At 38.8% G+C, this 16,530-nt stretch overlaps 1 protein-coding gene across 2 annotated transcripts in view; it reads right to left on the bottom strand.

Annotated features, from left to right (window-relative positions):
- The window catches only part of itpr3 (inositol 1,4,5-trisphosphate receptor, type 3), a 280,397-nt gene that overhangs the window by 158,803 nt on the left and 105,064 nt on the right, over positions 1-16,530 (bottom strand). For both annotated transcript variants that reach the window (XM_060845471.1, XM_060845473.1), the window contains exons 5-8: positions 11,240-11,398; positions 8,358-8,456; positions 7,323-7,406; positions 2,635-2,781 (exon numbers count right to left, since the gene is read on the bottom strand). In XM_060845471.1, the coding sequence (XP_060701454.1) occupies positions 2,635-2,781; positions 7,323-7,406; positions 8,358-8,456; positions 11,240-11,398 (489 nt within the window). The remainder of the gene's footprint in view (positions 1-2,634; positions 2,782-7,322; positions 7,407-8,357; positions 8,457-11,239; positions 11,399-16,530) is intronic.

The raw sequence follows: 16,530 nt of genomic DNA, 5'->3' as shown, positions 1-16,530 counted from the left end.
TCTCTCAGGGGGTGGTAAATCAGATCCAAGTCAATGTGTTTGTTGATAGAGTTCCGGTTGGAATGCCATGCTTCTAGGAATTCTCGTGCATGTCTCTGTTTGACTTGTCCTAAGATGGATGTGTTGTCCCAGTCAAAGAGGTGTCCTTCCTCATCTGTATGTAAAGATACTAGTAAGAGAGCGTCATGTCATTTTGTGGCTAGTTGATGTTCCATGCATACTGGTGGCTACATCACCAACCCAAAGAAATCCAAACATATAAATAGAAAGCAGGAATCATTAGCAGTGCTTTGTCCGGAGACTCACTGAAGATGTTACCTAGTATGGTGACAAAATGTCTGAAAATGAACCATCCAGCTCAGCGAGCAAACCTACATCCAGAATATTCAGGTTTATAGAGAAAAAAATGAAAGAGTGCCACTAGGTTATAACACTGTGGGACAAAGAGCCTCCATCTGCACCCTAACAACACTGCAACATAACCTGAAAACAACCTTGTCAACAGGTGACTCTCAGGCCAAACTGCAGCCTGCCAAAGGGTCCTATCCAGTCCACCAAATCAAATACAGGGAGAAAAGCTAGAAGATTGTGGAAGGAAATAGTCCTTCAATCAGGTGCTACTTTTCTCCTGCATATCCACCTAATTAATTCATTATCAGCAGCAAATGCAGGAGGCACACCTCTGATTAGAAAAGCAGAGTGCTGTTTAAACAGAAGTACCTTATTCAGGCTGAGGCCTTCAGACTAAAACAGCAGCACTGGAGTGCCTTCTTGGGTGGGAGTGGCTAGTAACACTGCAATGAATGGGACATTTGCCTGCACTGTGCAGAAAGAAGCTCCAAGCTGTCAGCGGTTGTGAGGGATGAGGCTCTATATTAGTGACTGTTGGGCAGAAGACAAGGCCCTACCTTTCCCAGGCAGGCGCTAGTCACTTGAAGGACCACCATCAAGCTGCCAAAGTGGTGTAAAGCCCCAGGCAATGTGAGGGGATTCAAAGAGAAATAGTTGGGGAGGTGAGTGAGGAAGGAATGGTGAGAAAGGGAGAGGCAGAGAGAAGGAGGGGGAGAAGTATTAGTAGAAATGGAAGGAGGATGGTAGGAGAAGGGTGCAAGTGTTAGGCTGATAGCGCGAGGGAGGAAAAGAGATTAAAAGAATGTAGGAAGGGCAGTGTGTGCATTCGCCCAGAGATCAAGCCTGCCACGCTCCCTCCCTCTCTCCCCACCCTTTCTAAAAAAAAACTCACACAGCAGCCTGGGAAAAGAGAAAAACCCAGGCTGAAGAGCAACTTGCTTCCGATCCCTACTTTTATATGAATTCCACAGAGGACAAGCCAAACAGAGACATGCAGAGAGTGCCCCACCAGACGTGAAAACTTCACATTACTGAAATCAATTGCTCAACCTGATTCCCATTCCTTCCCTGATGACCAGGATATAGATCTAGTCTATCCACTTTCTTTTTTTAACCAAAACATAAAACAAATAGTTGGCTCTGTTGGTTCACATTTTTTTGTGGCTAATTTTGTTAATTTTGCCTTTAAATGATCAATTTATTCAATGGACTTTTTTTTATCCTGTGCAACTCATGTTTACTGTTGTCCCAAACCTTCTCTTTCAGACATTTGTACACAAATCCCTGACTGAGAAAAATGGAACCATGGCTACCTATAGCTTACTCTAACTTCACATTTACAATAGAATAGTAATTTATTGTCACTTGCATTGTTACAAAAAAGTGTTTAAGTCACCATACTCCATCATCTATATTAATAATAGAAATCATAACAGAAATCACATATTAAGACAAAATCCATCTTTGTTCATTTGCCAGAATAACCTACACAATAAGAATAGGGAATGGATTAGTAAGAGTTAGCCATTGCTCTCCCATCTGGGAGAGAAGAATGATGAAGGGGTAAACTGAGAACTTTTCCAATCTAACAGGAGCACTGATCACAAATCACAAGAAATTCCTCTGGGATTATCTATCCGTTGAACTACGAACTGTTGTAATGCTCTCTCTCTTTACCTCAATTAACTCCAGCAGAACCTAAATTCCCTGACTGATGATGAGACATCACAATACGTCTGTCAAGTTCTTATTGAACAAAAGGTTTCTTTGTTTCAATTCCTGAGGAATTCTTTACGGCTAACACACCCTTGTATTTCACCCCATGGCCTATATTGTTACAAAATAGCTGAGCTAAACTGTTGCAAGCATAGAAGGAATTTCTTCCCATTCAGTTATCGTCAATGCTCACTGACACAGTTGTCACTGAAAAATGTTACTGCAAGATACAACTACCTGCCTGAAGTAAATCTCCATTTCACTTTTTAGCACAAATATTTCACGTCGCTGAAAGAGGATTGCAGCTCATTAGAAACCAGTTAGGACTAGTTTAGGACAGAAACGGTTCAAGGTATTTGATTTTCTAAATGCACTATATCATGTGGGCTTGCCAAGCAGCATTAAATCTAAGTGATTGCATTTTATGGCATTTAATTTTTAAATTAACCCAAATGCTAGTGTGGAGCTATATTGTCATCACAATTATTGCCAATATAATAATGTTTATATGATTTTGTGGATTATATGTAACACATGGAGGAACATTTTCCCTCGAGTCAACATTACCTCAACCTCCCAGAGTGCATTGGAGCTTGTTGCAGAGGTGGCAGACTGTCGCAGTGTTGTGCGTAGAAATACATGCAGCTTCGATTTGTATTCATCACACGTCAGAAATTTCTCCTGCTCTGCATGGAACAGCCTTACCACATCACCCTGCAAGGGACAAGAATAAAGCATTCACACGTAAGCGAAGAAAGCTCTAGGGTAGGACAACAATTCTCTCCTGTCAACACTGTCTTCGCCACTAAAGAAAGACAGAACATTTTGTGCCAGCATTATTTCTGGAAAATGAATGCCATCTGAATGACACATGGCTTCAGTAATTCACAAAACAGTAATGTAAATTGTGCCCAGAAAGAAATATTCTATGAATTGTGAACTACTCTGATTTGCTGGCTGATTTATCCCATTCCCACCATAAAGTTTGAAAAAAGAAAGCCCACCCCACATTCAACCACCGCACAAATTTGATAATGCTGCTGCATTTGCACATAAATTGCTCATTTAACTCAGCGCTGTGAATTATGTCTTGTCATTAAGAGAATGATTATCCCTGTTAACAAAGTGAACATTATTAATTACCGGCAGTTTACCTCACTGGCCCAGAAAGTGAATCATTACAAGTGAAAACATTCATTCCTTAAGACTATGAATTTTTTTAGGAATTAAAAGACGGTCATTTTTTTTAAAAATGATTTCTTCTTATGTTTCCTTTCTGCCTTTATTCCTCACTTTTTCTAAACAATCTTTATTTCCTTTCCCTTTATTTTCCTTATCCAATTTGACAGTGTATTTATTCTCTCTAATTTATTTATTTCTCACTTTTTTTATCCTTATTGAACTGGAGAAACACTGTTGTTTCAACTGTTCACCCAAAATTCTAAATTCCTGGGTGCTCTCTTTGCGTCATTATTAGCTGTCATTTCCAACAAAATTTTGGGTGCTTTTGAACTAAAACCAAACCAGGCATTAATCAGTTTAGCCAGACAGCAAATTCGAAATTGCCCACTCCAGTACAATCTTGGAAAATTGTGACTGAATTAACAACTTTAACTGAATTAATTAACAATTTTACAACTGAGAAACCAGAGGGATGTGCCAATCAATGACCATTGTGTTAAAGTTTAAAAAAACAACAAAGAAGGGAATGGTGACACCAAGCTTCCTTTGTCATTTCCCCTTCAAGTTTAAACAAAAATGCCTCTTGCATTTGAGTATTTGGGGAAGAATGTGATTATAATAAATTTTGGTTTCAGGACAGATGTAGGAAGTAAAAACAAAACAGAAGTTCAGAAGCCTGACCACAAAATGCAGACAGGCTATGATGGTTGCAACCGATAGATGCAAGAGATTGGATGCTAGAGGTGAGATAACTCAGCAGAAAAGTAACAACAATTCAAATCACAAAGGCAGTTTCAATTATTTGAATCATTGTCCTATTTATATACATAGTTTATTGACAGGAACAATGGTCGAGCAGGGTTTTGCACACTGGAGCTGAGTTCTATAAATAACACTTACCAATACAACGGGTTAAGTTCTCTAAATGACTACATGGCTTATACAAATAAAAACTGAATTTTATTTTGTTTCTCATTAGGTTCTAGCATTGTTGTAAATGACAGTGGAAACACAGACGTAGCAAGGAAAAAATGAAGAGCAACCTACTGTGTCTGATCTACTCGTGCATTTGGATTACTACAAAATTAATTGTGGGCTTTTATTAGGGTAATGGCTGCAGATCTTATTTCAATTTTTAAGAGGTCCCTGTACAACTTCTGGAACCTTTTTGTTTTGTTTTAACAAGTCAAAAGATAGCAAGCCCTAACTGGTTTTACTGGCTCTACAGTGGCTTAACAATCACCTCGAGGGAATGCTGAAGACCTGCAAATTAACTTTTTTAAAAAATATGTCTTAATGTGGAGCCAGGAGGAACATAATTGCTTTCCCCTGGAGGGAAATTAAAAATTAAAAAGATCAAATAGTTGCTGACAACTCTGGACTAACACATTAACTTCTAATTTCACTGGAGGCTGGTTGTAGATAGGAAATAGTGAAGACTGCAGATGCTGGAGTGTCAGAGTTGATAAAGGGTGGTGCTGGAAAAGCACAGCAGGTCAGGCAGCATCTGAGGAGCAAGAGAATCAATGTTTTGGGCAGGAGCCTGCATTAGGGTCCTGCCTGAAACGTCAACTCTCTTAGTCCTCAGATGCTACTTGACCTGCTGTGCTTTTTCCAGCGCCATACTTTATCGGCTAGTTGTAAAGGACAAACTTGGGAGCAGAGTATTTCCCAATTTAAGTAATTTAAGGGCCTGTATGACTCATTCTGTGCCATTATTTTAAATTCTACGCTGAATTTCCTGGGGCTTAGGAGACTCTGCAGCTAAAAGGAGAAGTGAATGAGTAAATGGAATGGCTTGGTGTTTCCTGAATGATGCCTGACAACAAGGAAAAGCAGGACTGCCTTCCTTTGAGCCCTCAAGTGAATATGTAAACCTATAAACCATCCTTCACATGGGTGCCTGAGATTGAAGAACCCCCTCCAATTCAATCTCTTCCTCCTCTGTCTTCCTCCTCATGTCAACTCCCCTTCTGATGTCTGACCCTGTGGCTTAGAGTGCAGGTAGTCCCACTTATCTGCTATCTAGCCTCAAAACTGGCTATGGTCCCAAAAGAAAGAGAACAATTCAGCATGTCCTGTCATTAAATTTGATGCAATCTACAGGAATGATGAGGAGTCTCTTACATCTCAGTATTCCAATCACTATATCACTCCCAGCTCACTCAGTTCCCACCTCAATCATTGCTGTGATTATTCAGGAAGAAGGGTTTCTGCCCGAAACATCGATTCTCCTGCTCCTTGGATGCTGCCTGACCTGCTGCGCTTTTCCAGCAACACATTTTTCAGCTCTGAGGACTTTAATCAGTCAACCTACAGAAGAAGCTGATGGGTATGTGCAACAACATGCGTAGTACATTGAGAAAGCTGCCAGAAAGCCTGTAGTCAGTATCAAGGAGCATTGGTGAGTCTAGCACTGACTTAGCAGAGGGGTTTGTCCTGGTCTGGAAGACAGGAATGCACAACATATTGTGAGATGTCCTAAATCTTTCCACTGCCTTCCCACAATATTCCAGATGCACACATGTTTGGTGCCATTGACATCTTCCACTGACAATTTGCTCCTTGTCTGCAGGCTGCAGATTTCAGCCAGGATCCCTTATTGAAACACAAACATTTTGGACTCCGTTCTTGCCTGAGGATCAGCTAAGAAAATTGCTTCCTGAAAACGTGGACAAATATGGCCTCCTGTGAAAATCCTCCTTTGCCTTCCTTTTTAAAGGAGCTTATCCAGTACTTTGCAACTTCTGGTAATTTCCCAAGTCATTCTGTAAGTCAGATCCATGTCTTTGAGTACCTAACTTGCAAATAAGCAAAAATGTCTTTAACCCTATTCACTATAGACTTCTACAATTTCAAACAAACCAAAGAAGGCATTGAACACTTATAGCATCAAAGCAACAACTCAAATAAAGCATCTAACAACTGAACTACAATTAGTTAATGAGCCCTTTAAATATCATTGGCAGTGGTCAGATCACCTATCTGAGATTAGCAGAAGATATTAGCTGAACAGTAAAAATCCAAAATAACACCACTGCTCTGAAATCGCCCTGTTCGATGCTTTGATCTATCTGCCCAGTATACCATACCCATTCACTGTTTGAGTGCTAATGTTTTCACCACTATGACACCTTCCACAATTCACCCCACAAGTGTGCAATTTCACTGTGGATGCTATATTGAAGCATAAAATGCAGTGCTCAATAATCAGACATGAACAATCAAAGATTTTCTACTCACCATCACCACTGTCAAAACTCCTTTCCCTAATTTCCCACCACCGCCTCTCCCATTTCATAATCTATCCCACAGCAGCAATGGATCTGAACTACGACATCACAGAATTATGCCCTGTGTATATTTTCCACATGGACTTTTACAATTTTCATGCTCTGACATTATTAGAGTAGTAATTATAGCTGAAAGGGCTATTTCTTTGTTAAACAGCATTTTTTTCTGACATTGCTTTTCATGTTGGTGATTTATAAGGTTGAGTAAATTAACATGTCTTAGCTTTCTGGATTTAGGTGCCTGTTGGAATAATAACAATGCTAGGATTAAAAAAATTACATTATCAAAATTTTGTTAAAGACTCCTAGAATTCAATCTAATCCCTCAGATAGAATTTCAATAAATGAAGATCAGGGATACCACTGGAATGCAACAGGTGGAGGCTATTGCCGTATTGTGTTTTTGCTGGTTCTTTCCTTTATCAACACAAAACTAATACCATAATTTTGCTCTTTCCTCACAGTCTCATGAGATTTGGGAATCGCCTATTGGGTCATAATTTATTTCCTACTGCTCAGTGCCCTTGACAATATAGTGGTAGGCTTTATTCTTGAACCACTGCAGTTGATTTGGTGTAGATGCACCCATAAAGCCATTGGAAGGTGTTTCTGTATCTTCTGCTTCAAATAAAGATTGAAAGAAAGGTTTGGGAAAATAATGTTGGTCATCTGCTTTGTCCATTGACAATAAGTGATCAGACGTTTTAACCTAATAAGTTGTGTATTATCACAATAATCCTGCAGAAATAACTTTTCCCAACAAAGTTTCATAACTCATACCCCTTTCAAAACATCTTCCATATCATCATTGTACTTCATGAAAAGGTTTATCTTCCAGCTTGTGTTGCAGTTCACAGAGTTTACCTACAGTTAAAAAAGATAAAAGATAATGAAATACATTGAAAGAAAACAATCATCACCTTTTGTTGTAAACAACCCATTGACTACCTGCCTCTACAAATCATTTTGCATTATTTCTATAAGTTGCAGAACCTTGCTTGCAATTGAATTTTGCATCAAAAGAAGTGGAGTACAATTTACCTCCACTCCCAAACACATTTCATATTTGAACAAAAATGTTATGTTATCATTTCATTTCATAGAATATTCAAAAACATTGTCTCTTCAAAGTTTTCTTTCTTAAACAAAAATATGCTCTATATGCTGAAGTAATAGTTGATTTTGTATAAAATTCAATTCCTGACATTTAGCTACAGAAATCATCCATTTTTCCATGTCCCAATTGCATAACCTGATTCCTGACTTGTAGCCAGAATAACCCAACGCTATATACATAGCACCTGCTCACTCTCAAGTTAATCTTGCACTATTGAAAACCTCCTTGGTAGGATCATAGAATGGCACATCATTGAATATGGCTCATGAAGTTTCTGATTCTGTGCATGCCAATGTGTCTTTTGACCTATTTTTTTAGCAGGAGGTCTCCAATTTGGTAACTCTGTAACAGCAAGGCAATGGGAGTTGGTGGTTTCAAACCCTCCAATTTGGAAACTTCAGAAGTCTGAGAAATTTTACATGAGGACAGCATGAGAATGTTAGACTATCTTATATACTCCCATCAGAGTATGATGAAATACTACAGGGTGCTGCATCCATACAGACTGTTAGCTTTCCCTCTCTCTCTGTTTTGATACTCAACTTTATTTTTCTTGCTCCTCTCTATTCTTTGTTTTTTGTTCCTTAAGCCTCCTTCTCTGCCTATTCTTTCCATCTTTTGCTGTGAACCAGTTCTTTTCTTCTTTTCACTATTTGTCTTTTTTCTTCGGAAGTTCCCTTCCTCCTTTGGGTTCTTACCTCCTTACAGCCTGCGTTGTCAAGCAGCTCATAATTGCTAGCGTGTAACGGCTGTCCAGCATTGACCGGATTTAGGATGACTTTGTCTCCAACCACCACCTGAAACACAGCATCATGTTGGTATTCACTACAAATCACAAATATCACTTCACATTAAGAAAATGGCACCATTGAAAACTTATTTGCCAACTAAAATTTGAAAATTCATAATATAATCACTGTTCATTACTAGTAAAATGTGAAAATTAAAATGAAACTTAATTACTGTCATGCAAAATGTGTTTTGAAATCATTTCATTCTCAATTAATAAATTATTTATTAATTCAACCATGATATACTCCAAAGTAGTACATCATTGTCTGCTTTCATGAACTTGGCATGAAATGGATAAGTATTTTGTGCTCATACATGAAGCTGATCAAATAATTATTGCGGAGACAAGCAGTTCATTCTCTCTGCTCTTGTGAATAGGACTTTCTGGATGTAAGTTTGCTCGCTGAGCTGGAAATTTGTTTCCAGATGTTTCGTCACCAACTAGTTAACATCATCAGTGAGCCTCCAGTGAAGCTCACTGAAAATGTTACCCTAGTATGGTGACGAAACATCGGAAAACGAGCCTTCCAGTTCAGCAAGCAAACATACATCCAGAAGCTCAATCTGAGCTACAAATCTTCTCAAAACTCGCCAACAGAATTTTCTTTATTGCTCTTGATCCTCCTTTTCAATTTTCTTCCTCGAAGTCCCTTTTTGATCCTCTATCTCTATCATTTTCCCTGCACCTTTTCAGTTCTCTCCTGTCTTTGGTTCTCTCATATTTTCTGATATTCCTTCTTTCTGGTGTTCTTGTCTTTTGCCAACTTGGAATGTTGAGTGATCCAAACTGCTAGAAGCTAAGAATGTAAGGAATCAAATGGACTGTGATCTTTAATGCAATAGAAAATCCAAAAGTGTTATCAGCTAAAAATAGACCTTATGCCCAAATTAGTTGCTTCAAAGGTGGAGGGAGGGGAGCTTAAAGACTGAGGGAAGGAGGTTTAAAGAGAGGATTCCAGAGTGTGGCAGTGAAATGCTTGACCATGAGTCACAGCATGAAAATAGGGGCGGGACAAGAGATGAAAGAGGGAACATTCGACATTTTCTTGCAGGGCTTGAGGAGGTTTCAGAGTTCATAAAGTTTATTTTTCACAATTTATTCTTTTACAGATGAGGGTGTTGCTGTCTGGATCAACATTTATTTTACTAGTCCTAAATGCTTTTGAAAGGTGGTGGTGAACCAGTTTAAACTGCTGCAGCTGATATGATGTTAGTATACCCATAGTGCTGTTAGGAAAGGTGTTCCAGGATACTAACATTGAAGGAACAGCAAAATAGTTCCATATCAGGATGACGTGTGACTTGAAGAGAAGTTTCAGTTTTGTAACTTCCTCTGTACCTGCTATAGGCAAAAGTTAAAAGGTCTTGTAATGATGAGGGTATAGAATTGGAAGCTCAACATGAAATCAAACAGAATGCCAAGGTTGTGAATAAGCGAACAGGGAAGATGAACAGAATCAGTAAGATGGGCAGGAAATTTATGGTGGATGACGATAGCTCTGAGCTAATTTTATTTAATTGAGGAAATACATCGTTTCTGGATGTTTGACAAGCAGTGCAACAATACACAGCAATAAAATATTGGGTGAGCTGTTGGAAAGGGGCCAGAAATGTAGCAGCACTATGTAATTAGAGACCAGAAAAAGACCAAAGATAAATCTTTATGAGAATTTCATGTCATAGTTAGTGGATGGGAATGGAAGCAACTGCCAGAGATGTTCTGAATGGAATAGGAGGTAAAATTGGAATTTAAAAGAATTCCTCAGACCAGGATAATGGTGCAGAGGATTTGAAGTAGGATACCTTTAGTGAGGTCAAACACTTTTTTCTGTGATATTGCTTACAGCTGTTTTAGTTCAGTGGCTGAGGAAATTAGATTAGATTAGATTAGATTACTTACAGTGTGGAAACAGGCCCTTCGGCCCAACAGGTCCACACCGACCCGCCGAAGCGCAACCCACCCATTCCCCTACATTTACCCCTTACCTAACACTACGGGCAATTTAGCATGGCCAATTCACCTGACCCGCACATCTTTGGACTGTGGGAGGAAACCGGAGCACCCGGAGGAAACCCACGCAGACACGGGGAGAACGTGCAAACTCCACACAGAGAGTCGTCTGAGTCGGGAACTGAACCCGGGTCTCAGGCGCTGTGAGGCAGCAGCGCTAACCACTGTGCCACCTTTGACAGGGAAGACAACTGCTCATGACAGACTCGAGGGTAAAGGGAGGTTGGAAGTGAGGCAACAGTTTACAAATTGAGGATTTTTGAGGAAAGGATGAAAGCTGTCATTTTGAAAGTGAGTGGGACAGGACCACAGGCAGGGGAAACTAGAATCTTGCCCAGTAAAGGATGTTAGCTGGCCACAAGTATAGTGAAATTGGGGTCAAGGGAGTTGGAGATGAGTCTCAGGGAACACAGAGCTTGGAAATGGCAGAGGTAAATCAGAAAAAAGCTAGGACAAAGCACATTAGGACTATAGCAGGAGTCTAATTAAGTTTAGTTTGACAGACAGCAAAAGGGAAAGAAGCAGAGGTAGGTGAATAGATGGTTTCCATTTTTCGATAAAGCAACCTATGAACTCCATTAGTGTGTTGCTTGTGGTGAGGGAGAAAGGGACTAGTGATATTGGGAAAAAGCTGGAGGCAAACCTTGCATTCCAGCATGATCTTGACAAGTAGTTTGTTTTGACACATTAAACATGATGAATCCTAAACATTTATTGTTCATTTTCGTTATCACCAAAACAGTCAGTATTGCTATGCTGTTGTAGGTATATTCTTACATTGTCTCCATTACTCCTTAGCTTCCAAAAAGGCTGAATAAATAACCAGGAGCCTTCATTTCCTGTCGCGTCCAGGGTGACTCTCATTGCATTCTTCTCCAGAAGTGCAGGTAACCTCTTATTCACAGTCAAGTATTTGTTGCTTTTCATGTGCAGCAGCTGAAAGTGAAAAACAAATTATAACTTGGGGAACAGAATAATACTTATTCAGAAGAGTTTCCAATATTATGAGACATTTAATTAGCAATGCTAACAAAACTGTTTTACAAATGCACTGGAGCATTGGGTTATCTTCTGGACTGCACAGAATGGAGCATCAATTAAAATTCAGACACTTCATCAACCATCAAACACTGCATTATTTTATAATCATACTTCTTGTGTAGTATGGGCGACTATTTAATGTTAACATTATTGACCTGAATAATAAGTAAATATTTAGAAATTTAATACTCATTTTCCTTCGACATTTGTTCCTTTTATTTTATTTTCTGATGCACTGTACGCTGTATTTTGAAGTGGAAGAGGATCAATTAATGAGAAAGAAATTATATCAAACATGATAATGCTTAAAAATGATTCCTGCAATAAATAAATCAGGAGCTTTTAGAAACTGGTCAGCATTTCATCCGGAATTCAAAAGTAATATTGCTTGAGTTCAGCGGCAATGTTGCTAAAGCACTAAAATATTGAGCAAAATTAGCCAAAGTCTGGGTAAACATTGATCCAGCCTCGAATTCACGTATATTCAGTGGATATCCATAATCTTTGCTTTTTATTTTCAAAAAGGACTGACAACCTTTCAAATTAAATCAATGAGGCAAACATGCTATTTTCAATCAGACTGCACTCAATATCCTTCAGATATCCAATTGATTCCCAATATCATAGTATTTTTGTCAATAGCAGTTAGTATATCACAATGTGATGTCAATATGCCTGGCATAACCAGCTAAAACTGACCTTTAAAGAATGTTGAGTTACCTACTACTTTGCTGAAAATGTGTTGCTGGAAAAGCGCAGCAGGTCAGGCAGCATCCAAGGAGCAGGAGAATCGACGTTTTGGGCATGAGCGCTTACCACCTACTTTGCACACCAGCATTCCAAACATACAAGAAATGGGAGCCGCTAGTGGACAATGTGTCCAGTGAACCCGTTCTGACATCCAATACAATCATGACTGATCTTGGATTTCAGCTCCACCTGCCTGCCCACTCTCCAGTTCCCAACTCCTGGAGAGACCCAATAACTATAACAATGGAATTGAGGCACTGGTGTTGAACTGGGGTGAACAAAGTCAAAAATCCCATGACACTAGGTTATGGTCCAATAGGTGTACAGTATTTGAAACCATGAGTTTTTGGAGCCCCCACTCCAACTGGCTGCCTGTGAAAGGAGTGGAAGGTCAAAAAGCTTGCATTTTCAAATAACCCGGTGTCGTGGGATTTTTGACTTTATAGCAATGGAGACGCCACATTCCTGATGCAAAAGAATTTCAAAGATTCACAATGCATTGCGTTAACACATTTCTCCACACCTTTGTCCTCAGTAATTGGCACTTTATCCTGAGACTGTACGAGTGGAGGAATTCTCTCAGCATCTACCCTATTAGTCATTATCCCTCCAAATATTTTTGCACAATATTGTCTCCCGAAACCAGAAGCACAACCTCAGAGCATACCGCTCTGCCTTTGCAATAAAGGCCAACTTACCATTTGCCTTTCTAATTGCTTGCTGTACCTTACAGCTTTTCACATACCTTGCATGAGCACACCCAAGTCTCTTTGAACATCAACATTTACAAGTTTCCCACCTTTTAAAAATATCCTGTTGTTCTATTCTTCTACCAAAAAGAGCAACTTCACATTTCCCTAAGTATAATCTATCTGCCACCTCATTACCCATTCACTTAACCTGTCTTTGTTGCTTTTCAGCTTCTTTGTATTCTCCCCACAACTGCCCTTCCAACTAGCTTTGCATTATCAGCAAACTTAGATAACTCACTCTTTGCTACTTCATCCATGTCCCTAACATAGATTGGACTTAGCTGAGGCCCAAACATGAATTCTTGTGATACTTCACTATTCAACTTGAAAATATCCCGTTTTTGTCCATTTTATGCTCCCTGTCTGTTAATCAATCCTTTACCTATCCTAATATGTTATCAACTCCATTAGCCATTATCTTGCTTATCAACTTTTTGTGCTGCACCCCCTCATGCCTTTTGAAAATCCAGCTGCATTACAGCTTCTGGTTCACTTTGTTCTGCCTTAATATATCATTACATTCTCAAAATAAAATACATTTTTCAAACAGGATTTTCCTTTAAGCAAAACAATACTGATTAATTCCAATAATATTGTTTTTCTAAGTGTATTGTTAAGACTTTCTTAAGAATAGATTCCAGCATTTTCCAAAAAACTCGTGTTAAGCTAACTGGTCTGTAATCCTCTGTTTGTTTTATTAATGTTTTAAATTTTTTCCAACTTCCAATCTGTTGCAACCATTCCAGACATACAGAATTTTGCAAAATCATAACTAATGCATCTAACATCGCTGCAGCAATACTTCCTAAACCCTAGAAAGTGGGCTATTGGATTCTCAGGATTTGTCAGATTTTAGACCCAAACATTTCTCCAATACCTCTTTCTCTGTTTTATTGATTTCCTCATCTTCCTCACACTTTTTATCCCCTTAGTGATTATCCATTTATGGAATGAAACTTGTATCTTTTTCTATAAAGCCAAACACAAAATATTTGCTCACTGTCTCTGACATTTCTTTATTCCCCATTATTCATTTCTCTTCTCTCTGCTTAGAAGGGACCAACATTTACTTTAGTTACTCCCTTGCTTTCCACATACATATAAAATCTCTTACAATTTTTTTAATATATTTCTGACTTATCTAATACCAAAATATACTTTCTTATTGGTTTATTGTCATTTTATAATTTTTCCCTTTTTACCTCATCTCAGTCACGAAGGCACAACAATGTCTCTTCTTCCTCAGGTCGCTGAAGAAATTTAGCATGTCCATATGGACCCTCACCAACTTTTACAGATGCACTATAGAAATCATACTATCCAGGTGCATAATGGTCTGGCATGGTAACTGCTCTGCCAAGGATTGTGAGAAACTGCAGAAGGTGGTGAGCACAGCGCAGACCATCACAGAAGCCAACCTCCAATCCATGGACTCCATTTTTGATTCTCACTGCCATGGCAAGGTTACCAATGTCATCAAAAACCCCTTCCACCTCAGTAATCCTCTCCTACAACCTTTTCCAGAAAGCCGAAGATACAGAAGCTTGAACACACACCCCTACAGGTTCAAGAACAGCTTCTTCCCAGCCATTACCAGACTGATGAATGGACTATCTCACTTCAAATAACATTAATCTTGTTAATGTTGAGCTTGCTTTGTGCACCCCTTGTGCAGTGTAACTTGTATGTCTCATTCTGTCTAAGCACCTTATGATTTGTATATTCTTGTCTGCTATGATTTGCCTGCACTGCTTATAAAACAAAGCTTTTCACTATACCAAGGTACACATAACTACAATAAATCAAATCAAATCAGCTTGCAATAATTCATGGCTTTAAATAAATGCCTTCAGAAATGTTGTATACTCATTAGCTTCACTTGGAAGCCAATTTTAATGAAAGTCAGATTCTATAATGAAAAGAAAGACCGGAGAGAGGTGCAGTGGTTTTTGTCAACGTTTGTCCCCAGCAGCTCCCGTGATGCAGGACTCTATGCTATATGGTCTGTTCCTGAGGATGCACACTTAGACAATCATCAACTGCAGCTAGAGGACCAACAACTCTGTGAAAGATATTCTTTGGTCTGTCCAAAATCTGTTGGCCTTCAAATGTAAATAGTTGATCTACAACAATTGTTGCAGACTGGAACATTCCAGGGGCCAGCACTATGTGTCAAGGGGCACACTAAAGGTTGGTGCATTTGTTCCCAATGCTCAGTGAGGGAAGACCACCATTGAAGGTCTTTCTGCCTAAACATAACAAGGGTCGATTACATTTTGAGATACCCTCTTAGACTTAATGGGAATGTAAATAGTTTTCTTTCATGATTAGAATGTGTCATTTTGTTGCAATTGGATTGAAGCTGTAAAGAGGAATGTCAAGATTCCACTTTCCATTCTACAAAGTGTGTAGGGATCTGTGTTGTACTTGTTTTCTTACTTATAGATAATTTTTAAATGCTTCCCAAGCCATTTCCCACTGTCTTACCATTTTGAGGCTTGCAAATTTTCTCAACCCTTTGGTGAGTGGTGGGAGGGGCAAAGACTTACGAGAACAGGTGGAGAGGAATCTGCCCTTGACCACAATATCTCAACCTGAAACTCCAACTGGGGTCTTGACACTGAGTCTGTGAAGCCCTGTTTTATGATTTACACAGGACCACAATGAAATTTATACAGACACTGAGCAACCGAACCAGCAGACCATCAAAAGAACTGCTGGAAACAATCTGAAAAATTACCAGAAACTATTTCATCTTTAATCTGTGGCCTACGAGGAGCAGGCAGCTGAGGAAATTAGTTGTAAAATTTTAATGCAATGTACAAGGACAATCTATAACATACATATTACATAATACCATCACCTCGAATTAATATGACCTATTATGCCAAGTAAGTAAATATGATTGTCACTGATAATTACCAAACCAGTTTCAACCAAATCCGAATTTCAATGTGCAATATTCAAAGCCTTGGCCAGGAGTCAGGAACAATCAACTCAACAAGACAACAAGATATTGCCATCAATTCAATTTCTATCTAAATAAGATTAATCAACTTTATGAGCATCTGCCAGTAAGAAGGGAACTCCTAAGAAGGTGGATGCCATATCTTGCCTTTGAACCCCCAAAAGAATTGTGTAAAACACAGGAGGGCTTTATTCCACTTCCACATAAAGACAAAAAGGAAATTTAGAATTCTGTAGACATAAAACAGCAGAAGTAATTCTACTAAATAATAATGACAAGGATTCTAAAATCTTAGGTATGTTATTATTTCCAGAACAATTTAAATTTTGTGAAAGTCAAGTATGTTCATTTTCATAATGTTGTGTTGTTGTATTGTATGTAAATAAATTTAGCCAATACTTTTTGCCTAAATGCCGTTGTCTAACAGTGTATAATTTTCTAGCTCTGGATAATAAGAAATTGATATAACCTCCAAAGTAAAATACACATTTATGGAATCCCTAAGGTGTGGTAATGCCATTTGGCCCAACAAGTCCACACCGACCTTCCAAGGAGTA

Source organism: Hemiscyllium ocellatum, chromosome 26, assembly GCF_020745735.1.
Source record: "Hemiscyllium ocellatum isolate sHemOce1 chromosome 26, sHemOce1.pat.X.cur, whole genome shotgun sequence".
In the NCBI taxonomy this organism is placed as follows: domain Eukaryota; kingdom Metazoa; phylum Chordata; class Chondrichthyes; order Orectolobiformes; family Hemiscylliidae; genus Hemiscyllium; species Hemiscyllium ocellatum.
This window is presented reverse-complemented; position numbering and strand designations above follow the sequence as displayed.